This window comes from Hoplias malabaricus, chromosome X1 (genome assembly GCF_029633855.1).
Source record: "Hoplias malabaricus isolate fHopMal1 chromosome X1, fHopMal1.hap1, whole genome shotgun sequence".
NCBI classification, from domain to species: Eukaryota; Metazoa; Chordata; class Actinopteri; order Characiformes; family Erythrinidae; genus Hoplias; species Hoplias malabaricus.
The window spans coordinates 14,694,929-14,705,149 of record NC_089818.1 but is presented as its reverse complement, the minus strand read 5'-3'; the positions used below and the strand labels follow the sequence as shown (position 1 = coordinate 14,705,149).

Below are 10,221 nucleotides of genomic sequence, written 5' to 3'. Positions count from 1 at the left end.
TTTTTATTGGGCAGCAATATGTTGAATAAGCTTTGGATCACTGTATTTCATGTAGAATGCCATTACAGTATTTAGAATAGTGCTAACATATCATTAGAAATCCCATAGGAGAGCTAGCAGAAATAGAACTGAAGACCAAGTTCTAGTCATGGTTCATCGCAGGACTTCAGACAGTGCTCACTGGGTTATTTAAGTTTTTGTTATTATTATTTGATAGCTATATTAGCTTTGTAGCTCTGTCTCAAATGATCCAGGGATAAAATACATCTGGAGTAAAGGAGGGAAATGGGTAAATCTGATTTTCGGTGGACCATTGCACCGTTAACTGGATTTGGGTGTGTTGCTCTCTGCAGAATGAGGTCATGGAGTAGTGTTCTGTTATTTTTTTTTTTCTCTCTTCCATGGCTAGGTGTGGACCAGCCTGGCCACTGGGTGAAGACAGACCATTTAAAGGATGACAGGCTCTCATTAAAGTTTCACAGCTGCTTATTTCCACATCCATGGCTCGCTAACCAAAGTGGGACACCAATACGTTACCTTTAGTCCACCCAGAGCACTAGGAACTGAACTGAAGTTCTAGGTCAACATTTTTAGCTATTTCTATGAGGAGCCACCAAAACAAGCCCTCACCACAAGGCAAATGTCATAGTAAAATCTCCATGGTTAAATGCAAAGCACCTCATGGACCATGGCTTGTAACTCACTCACTCACAGAACAGAACATTAAAAGCAGCAAGTGGTGGACCCAGATATATTTCTGTACAACTGTAACTCATTTACTCATTCACTCACATGAAGCATTCTTTGCTTACATATTCGTGTATAGTTATATTCTAAACATATCCACAAAGTGGTGCCACTCTCTCACATTTAGGAACTGTTCCACAAGGGGGTGCTATTCAGTGCTTCACATCATAAACACTACATGTACCTCTTTGAACAGGTATAAATTGCTTTAACCCTTTAGAGGAGTTTTTGGCTTCAAATTACATGGGAATTCTACTAGTGTTCTAAAATGTTTCTCTACTCCACTTTTTAAGCAGTAAACAGTGTGTCTACGAGCAGTTTGTTGTATAACTGCTGAGCCAGAATCGCTCAGTGTTGGTGAATGGAAACAGACGTCTGTCTCTGAGATGTCCTCAGAAAACCTTTTACATAGAACTGCTCACAAATACACTTCCTGATGTCTGAGATACTGCTCTACAATAGTCTGAGCTCAGCTTTTAGGCCTTGAGTATACTGAATGTTGCAATGCACATTCGCAGTGGAGGGCTACATGCAAGGTGTTATAAGGCAAAATAGTCCCCAAAAGCCAACCTTTCACTATTTTACCATCTTTAACCTTCATTATTCATTTAGGAAGGTTATAGAAGGGAGAGAGTCCAAAGATAATGATAATCCCCTGGACCAGTGGGAAAAATGTTGGCAGGGGGCTTTTGAAAGAGGAGTGCATTCTCCTCTCTCCACACCAGGTCCCCACAATGTAAATCGTTATTTTTTAAGGTGGACATGTTTTAAAGTTGGGCTAAGATTAGGGTTAGTGTTAAGGTTAGGGTTAAACTAGTAATACTTATGTAAAACACTTCTAAGTGGTAAGTCTCCACAAAAATGAATGGAAGCCTATGTATGCCCCCGCAATTACAAGATTATGAGTGTGTATGTGTGTGTGTTCACTGCTTCAGAAGGGATAAATGTGAGTCTAACCTTTTGCAGTGGCTGTAAACATGTTTCATTTTGTAAAACCTGTGAACCATGATTCCCTGTGAGAAATGACAACTGTTATAAAGCACCTCGTTATCACACTAACCTGCTATAAGCGTTCCCCACCCCCAGCCCACGAGGTGACACATCTGTACGAGAAAGTGCCCCCCTTAGTGGAGGTGAAAATGAGGCCCTAGCTTCATAATCCTCTAAAACAGTCAGTAAAGGGGCCAGGGGTTTAACCCACTGTAAGCCATTAAATCCCCAGTTTCCAGGGGCACAAATGATGCACTAATGCCATTGCAGATGAACTGCTACTGTCTAGCAATCCACAGTCTCATCCACTGCGAGCCCACACAGTCTGAAGTGTCATAAAACATTAGAATTGTGGGCAAATGCACTGCACTGGACATCTGCTCTCCAATGCTTCTTCTGATTCCTGTTAAAGCGCATTAGGGAGTTCTGTCTTTAACAGCTTGTACTCTTCTGGAGAGGCCTGGTTCTGCATCTTGCTACATTTTTGCCACATTTCTGTGAGGATCTGAAGGCATTCAGCCGTTAGTGCATCAGTGCATTAGTGCACACAGCTCCAGTTGATCCCAAATTACTGGATACCTGTCACTACAGTTCCCCTGCTCCACACACTAGTGCTAGTGGGCTTTACAGCACTCAAGATCACCAAGCTCTACCACTTTTGACGAACCACATCAAACTCAGTGAAAAAACATCCCGTTTTCCAGGATACAGGTCCTGTACCCAGCTGACTGCTCTGTTATTGCAACTGAAGGCAAGTGAAAGTGTGTTGAACAGACCCCTGAGGTTTTATCCAAGCGCTGGACAGGCTCCTAATGGACGTGATGAGGAGTGACCATGGAGACAACAATAAGTGACAACCTGAGAGGGTGAAGATGCCTTAAAGAAACACAGAAATGTCCTGGAAGGTGTGACCTTGAGGGAAGGTTGCAGCACTGGTGTGATGTTTGTTATTAATAGTTAAAGGCAGTGTGACTAGAAAGGCGTCTCGCTGACAAGCACCAGCACTTCACGTCTGATTTGACCATGTTGACCTGGATGACCTCAGTGACCTCACTGCCTCATTGGGGAAATCAGATCAATGCAAAACAGAGAACAAGTCAGAGTATCAAAGCCTGCAGTCAGTATTTTAGTTCATATCCAATAATGACCTACCAGAGGACAGTCACATGAATTCCTCGTCAACACCAAAACAGTCCACTGTCACATCTGTCCACATATAAGACTTTAGTAGTTAGTTTGCGCCACCTGCTGGCTGAAACTCACATATTGAAGACCCCCCTTCGATAAAAATAAAGTACTGAGTGATTTAGCGTGTTTGTAATGTTGTTTATGCACTAACAGTCGTATAATGAGTGAATAAAAGGTGAGAACCGTGGCTGAGAATTTCCACTTTAATGGCGAAGATGTAGAGTTACACCTGTAACAGGTAAGACACTTTTAAGGCATTAGAGGATTTAAGGCGTTTGAAAAATAATAATGATAATAACTCCGAAATATGTAATTCTGAACAGAGACAATTTAGGGTCCAGATGGGGACTGAGTGGTAATTAATAAATGGTGAAAAATAAATGGTAGATAATTAATCTTGCAAGTGGCGAAAACATCAGTTAAACACTATAAAACGCAACACTGTTAAATGCTAAGCACCACTTAATGGACCTCCATGAATATTTCACATTATTTTAGTTACTGACACATATAAGCATGAATTAAAATGAAAATAGCAGCTTAATTTGCTTTAAAACTGATAATTTTATTAAATTGACGGAAAAACCCGAGCTCGCTACGGAAATTCTTGAACGCAACCGTGACGTCACTTGTGGACAACAGCTGAACAACGCCGCGGTAAAACACCGTTATGACTGACTGTTATGACAGTATTTAGGTAGCTAAATAACCAACATTATTCACGATTCACGAAATTTATTTTTGAATTAGTAAGAAATAACACGTTTTCTGACTAGCAATAAACACAAGTTAGGAACTCAAATTCCACTGTATTTATTTGTTTGACAGTTTCATAGAGCTGGTGCTTAGCCTTTAATCTGAAGTTATTCCTAGGAATCCCTGTGTTTTACATGTAGAGATGTAACTTCACCTTTCCTTTATTTAGGATACAGAACTCGTCCGCTGACTACAGCAGATACATTATAGTCTTGTAGTGTTTAAAAACAACACACAAGGCAGACTACAAAAAATAATGCATTACTTGTTCCCGCCCGGTTTCGAACCGAGGACCTTTCGCGTGTTAGGCGAACGTGATAACCACTACACTACGGGAACTAAGTTGTAAATAGTGCCAAGGCCATGTTACTTAAAGGAACAGAATCCAAATTTATATACTAATATATATAAAGTCTATATATAAGTTGTACTATTTTAAGCGTAAACGCTAATACCTGGAAGCACGTCATTTTAAGTTAGACATTTAACTTGTGTTTTAAAAGCTTTATATGTACGCGCGGTTAAAACTTCTGTAAATTAAGAAAAAAAAACCTCCGTTTGGAACACAGACAATTCTGCACAATAGGCTCCCTGAGTAGGGCACAAGTGTCAGATTGGAACGTAGACAAGGCCCATTACAACCTCTCGCAAACGGCAACAGCGCTTGGGTTTTACCTGCGGGGGTTAATCTAGCATTTCTTCGGGCCTTATTAGTCTAATAAAAGACGTACATACGTGCAACAGAAGGTTTAGTCTAACAAGTCTATCTGGTTTGTGCAAACTAGACCGGTTGGGACATTTTGGATATGTGAAAGCGAAAGGACCGACAGAGAGACCACACTGACGGATGCAAAAGGTTAGTTATGTTGTTAGCTAGGTGACATTGAATGTTGCGTATGAAATATAAAGATGAGTTTGGCCGTTATTCCCCAATTTATTTTGTATTTATTTTTAACTCCATTCCACCTTAAGTGGCGCATCCTGACAGAGTCATTCATTCAGTTCTGTTGCATTTCAGCATTTAAGGTGGAACGGAGAATAACGTTAGCCAACACTTGTAAAAACAAACGATAGTTAGTATTCACTTGTTATAGTAGTAGATAATTGAATCTTAAATAATCTAACGTTAACAGCAGGTGCTACAAAACCACAAAATATTTTAGTGGGGTGTACATTTAGCTACATACATGTATATGGATATATAATAATGTGTTTAAAATAATCTAGGCTTAGCTAGTGTTATTAATGTGAAATATATAATAGGAACACATTGTCCAGTTGGATATTGACCGTTAAATATATTTATGTCTTGCAGCTGTGGGGAAAATGGCTGGGGTGGACATGGCTGAAATAAACCGTATTCAGTATGAGCTGGAGTACACAGAGGGGATCAGCCAGCAGATGAGGATCCCCAACAGACTCCAGATTGGACCCAACTCCTCTGAGGAATATCCCGGGCCTCTGCTGGACACTGCACACAGCACCATGATGCATGTCCCTGAGAGGATAGTTGTGGCAGGTATGTCAGGTCCTTCTAACTAATAAAACCGAGCAACAAACAACTAATACATGGTCGTACATACACTCAAATAATGAGTAGAGTATACATCTCAGTGCTGGTAGTAGTCGTCTTTGTGCAGTGGACTGTCACACATTGAATGACTCACCATATTGTAGTCCTGTAGATATTGCTTAGCATTGTGTATCATATCTTGCATTTCTATAGCGTAACTCATGTCTTTACCATATGGGTTTCTAAAGGGGACAGTAATGACGATCACTTCAGCAGACCCAGGGATCTAGACCTGATTCAGTCCACCCCAATGGAGTCTGTGGAATTAATAGCTCCGCCTCATGTCCTAACCCTCAAAGACCAGCCACTGGACTTCCTTGAGCCAGAACAGCCCATGGGACCACGAGCTCAATTGAAAGAGGAGGTACTGAATCCAATATTGCCCTATTGTTTTATAGTCCATATCTGTTTGTTTTATCTGTTGTGAAACCTGATGTTTATAAATATCATCAACCTTGGTTATTTAATTGTCATTATTATGATGCCATTAGACCCATTCTCACATGAGGTCGAGGCGTGACCGCAGTATCGGTGAGCACTCAGCTGTCCGTTACAATGGCCAGATAAACAAATATGAAGGGTGAGTATAAGCACACAAAATGTATCTCTTCACACAGCCTAGGCACTCTCTCTCTCTCTCTCTCTCTCTCTCTCTCTCTCTCTGTGTCACTGTCACTTACTCAGAGGTCATTCTTCAGTGAGGTGTGTCCATTGGTATTGTTTATGTCTGAATATTTTAATGTCTGTTTCAGTTTTCTGTTTTAGTTTACTAGGTTATTTTAACACAGTACCTTCCTTTTACATGTGGTAAAGGTTCATGATGAATGAACCAATAGAAATGCTCCAAAATTATTTGGAATAAAATCTTTTTCATTGACGTCTATTTAAAGTTAAGAAGGTTTTTTCATTCTCTGTTACAATTTTTAGATAAATGTTTAAATTTGACGGTAACAATATGAGGACTTTCATCAGTAAAATCATTAACTCATATAAAATGTATAAAATATTAATATTAAACTTTTTACTTATGATTCTGTTCCTGACCAGAGCAAGTCCATCTCCCAATGCTCCGATCCGAGCTTGCCCTCCTCTCATCAGCCCAGAGGACTGTCCGAACCTGTACAGCGCAAGTGGAGTCCTGTCCTACATCCAGTGCACAACACGCCGAGCCTACGAGCAGGTCCTGTCCATGCTGGATGACCGACACCATGGGTCAGTACATTATACACACATTAACCCCATTCCCCATTTTCAAATTAGGACACTTTAAAAATGCTAGAAAAACCGAAATCTAGGGCTGTGCTAGATTGTGTTATGCGCAATAATATCGCAAAGTATGTGATTATCGTAATATTCTGACTTGTTTATGTAATGACATCATCCAGTTACACGTAATATATGGCATTCATTCATTACGTGAGTCATTTAGACACAATGATTAGGCACGGAAATTTGCCATGATTTCAAAGAATTTGCTCCAAAAGACTCCAGTTGTGTGGTGGTGGTTTGGATATAAAATATCAATATTCTATGTATTTTATACATATAATATGTCAGAACCTTGATAAGTTACATTTGTTTACAAAATAAGCAGATGTTTACACATTTATTTGTTGTTCCTTCTGAATGTTTGAAATTGTTAGATTTGTACGAAAATAAAACGTTATATATAATAATTTAAATAAAAATGAATTGTATTATAAATTTAATCTAATTAATATTGATATGTCATTTACCTTCCTGCAATAGTGCATTCTGGGAATTAATACAAATATTTTTCAGTGCTTTTTCATATTGCCAAGAATATAATTATCGCCAAAATACTCTGAAATATCATGATATTATCTTTATTTATCAAACCCAAAAATAATTAATAGATATTCGATGTTTTCAATGTCTAAAGTAGTTCTATTTTTAAGACATCATCAAATTTTGAAACTGATGCCTGCAACACACTAAAATAAAATTGTGACAGAGGCATATTTGTTCATGTTTTATTTTAATTAGTGCGTATATTAATTTGTGAATTGATACTAATTGTTAAAGTTTTACAAGTACAGTCTGTGGTCGCTGTTGATAATGTGTGACCTTTATAAGCTTCTTATGGTTCTGCAGGTTTCTGTGGTTGTAGCAGTGGAAAGTTGATTGTTTTTGTGGGGTTTTAACAACTCCAACACACTCCTAACAGCTTTGGTTGTTAAGTAGCTGATTAGTTGCATCAGATGTATGGGAACAGTAAAAAAAATACCAAACTTTTATGTAGTTGGTGTATACTCTTGTGTTATAGAGTGCAGCAGCATCACTGGGAACCACTGCTGTAAATCAGGGAAGGCTGTGAAGGCTGTGATTTGTTTTTGTGGGGGAGAGCGAGGCAAAGCTGGAGCAGTGAGGACAGATTTACCCTGGAGCACAGAGTGGGCTGAGAGCACAGAGGCTGAGAAATATTTTAAACACAGAATGGGGAATATTGCTGTGGCTTTGTTATGTTCCGCTCCCTTGAACTGCTGTAATGGAAGCAATGCACATTCATCATGAGGAGTGTGTGTGGGGGGGGGGGGGGGGGGGGCGTTGCAGTGGGCTGGGGGTTAATGCAGTTTAATGCCATGTTTATATTTGTTAATAAGTAGGTCAACTCGGGATTGCTGAAACTCACACAGTATGAGAGAAGCAAACTTGAGATCTCCTCGAAGGTTGCCAGTTTGATCCTCATGACTGACAGGAAATTGAGGACAGGGGTGTGATTGAAAAGTGCTGTCTTCTCTCTGTGTCCTAAAGGGCCCTTATAAAGTCCTAGGACTTCCAAGAATTGGCCCAAACTGTGTATGAATGTAAGACTTTAGCGATGCTCTGTATATTATCTCCATAGGGTCACGATGAATACTTAAATGCGCTCTGTGGTTTTTCTTTTCACAGCAGAACAGCTCTTGTGACTTTAGAGAATATTGTGGAGAACACTCCAGATGACACGTCTTTAGTAGACGCTGCAGCACTGAGACGACAGGTACAAAATCACTGCTCCAAAGACAACCTGTATTCACACTCATCCATTTTGAACTGTTCACCGAGCTATATCCTTTAATGCAAACTTTACCAAAGATTACTTTGAACACAATGAGAAACATTAACATCACCATCGTCATCTTCTTTTCAGCTTAGTCCCTTTCAGGGTCACAGTATGAGAAACACATTTGTTTATTTGTATCTATTTCATATATCTGATCTAATGTGTAGTGTTATTAAATGACAGTGTAGCTAAGTTAAAAGGAAAATGAACTGTTAATTGGCGTAGCATCTTAAACAGGAAATGTAATGTTATGGAGCAAATTTGAACGTTTTCAAAAGCTGTACCAGTGTTTCTCTTTAAAATTTAAAAGCTCTGTAAAATATGTCCAACAAATTCGTAGATGTGGGGGAATGCATGGGTAGAACATGACCTTGGTTTTTGAATCACCCTCAATCATTTTTGTGATCTGTTTCTTTAAATCCATTCTTTATTTTTTGACTGAACAGATCATAAAGCTGAACCGGAGACTTCAGCTCCTGGAACACGAGAATAAAGAGAGAGCCAAGCGGGAGATGGTCATGTATTCGCTCACTGTGGCATTCTGGTTGGTCAACACATGGATCTGGCTCCGTCGCTGACCACCGAAACTGAGGCTTTGTTTCACTACATCATTTAGAACCCCGGCTCTCAAATGTAGATTTTGTATAAATCTAAAAGCGCTGTGAAAAAGTCAGAGACCACACAATATTTATTTGATTTCCCGTGAATGTTGTCTTTTTTATTTTTTGGTCAGTTTCCTTTGCTCTCCATCCAGACCCCTGCACTGGAAAAAGCCTGTTTTTTTGTTTTTTTTCACTTTTTCAATTCTTATGCAAATAGATTCTTAATCTCTTCAGAAATATCTTCTGAAAAAAAAAATGCATATCTTATACTTAAAGGCCATTTTGACTTGATAATGACTAAACGAAGGGTGGTTTCTGAGTTGTACAGTACACTATTTCCATCTAAATTCAGCTAAAACCAGCTATTTTCTGCAAAATCTGAACAACAAAATGAACAAACCATCTAGATTTATGCCACCTTTACATATTCTTAACATGCCAGCGTCTAAGGCTAATCACATTTCTGATTACAGTGATCATGGACACGCATTACACCCTCTTAAATAATCCCACAAAATAACTGGTAAAATACATATTTTTCATAATTCAGGTCAGCGTTACTAGCCACCAGATCAACCAGTTTGGTCAAGTTTAGTTGGAGTCAAATGCCCATAGACCCAGTGTACCATAGAAGGTGTAATTATATTTAAATTGTAAATGGCTTTGTGTACATTGTTCCCATCTCTTCTCAATTCGAGTGTTGGCAGTAATTAATCATTGCATAGCATGAGTCTGTTGTAAATGTTGTAACATAAGAGAGTTTAAGTGTCCTGTTGTATAGCTGTGTTGTGTAAATCTGGAGCATGTGCTGAATAATAACAGGCATTCCACTGAGACAAGGTGTTTTGTGAATATCTGAATATTTGTGTTGTTTAATAATAATTTATTTACTTTACCACATGTGAATCTTTCAGCTACCTCCGCTAAATATTAGGTCAAAAAAATATAACTGCTTATTATTATTACATGCCTCAAAGTTATGGGACGCATCATCTCTGTTCATTTGCATAATCATGCCTTATGAACCAAAACTTCAGTCATCCGTTCACAGTATTACATTTATAAAATAAAGCTTTCATGGTGAATTCAATTGTGTCAAATTTGCACTGACTGAAATGTACAGCAGTGAGCACTGCAGTGTTCCAAAACAGCCTCAAACAGACAGGGTTTCTTACACCGTAAACCCAAGGAACCAGTCCTCTCAAATGGGTAGGGCTTTCAAGCTGCGAGCAAGTGGCAGAAGGCTTGATGGAGGCAGGACAGGGAATATATTTTCATAGATATATATATATATATATATA

The 10,221-nt window shown here is 38.9% G+C and overlaps 1 protein-coding gene across 1 annotated transcript; it reads left to right on the top strand.

The window, feature by feature from the left end:
• Nucleotides 1–4,307: 4,307 nt before the first annotated feature.
• On the top strand, nt 4,308–9,980 carry LOC136675806 (mitochondrial fission factor homolog A-like). Its single transcript, XM_066652565.1, has 7 exons — nt 4,308–4,537; nt 4,997–5,200; nt 5,443–5,618; nt 5,746–5,834; nt 6,302–6,466; nt 8,168–8,255; nt 8,765–9,980. The coding sequence occupies exons 2-7, from the start codon at nt 5,008–5,010 to the stop codon at nt 8,894–8,896; spliced, it is 843 nt and encodes a 280-aa protein (XP_066508662.1). The 5' UTR covers nt 4,308–4,537; nt 4,997–5,007; the 3' UTR covers nt 8,897–9,980.
• Nucleotides 9,981–10,221: the final 241 nt, after the last annotated feature.

Coding starts and splice junctions, on each gene's coding strand:
- LOC136675806 (XM_066652565.1), top strand. CDS start 5,008: ATGGCTGGGGTGGACATGGCTGAAATAAACCGTATTCAGTATGAGCTG. Junction 5,619..5,745: donor GAGCTCAATTGAAAGAGGAG/GTACTGAATCCA, acceptor TGATGCCATTAG/ACCCATTCTCACATGAGGTC. Junction 6,467..8,167: donor CTGGATGACCGACACCATGG/GTCAGTACATTA, acceptor TTCTTTTCACAG/CAGAACAGCTCTTGTGACTT.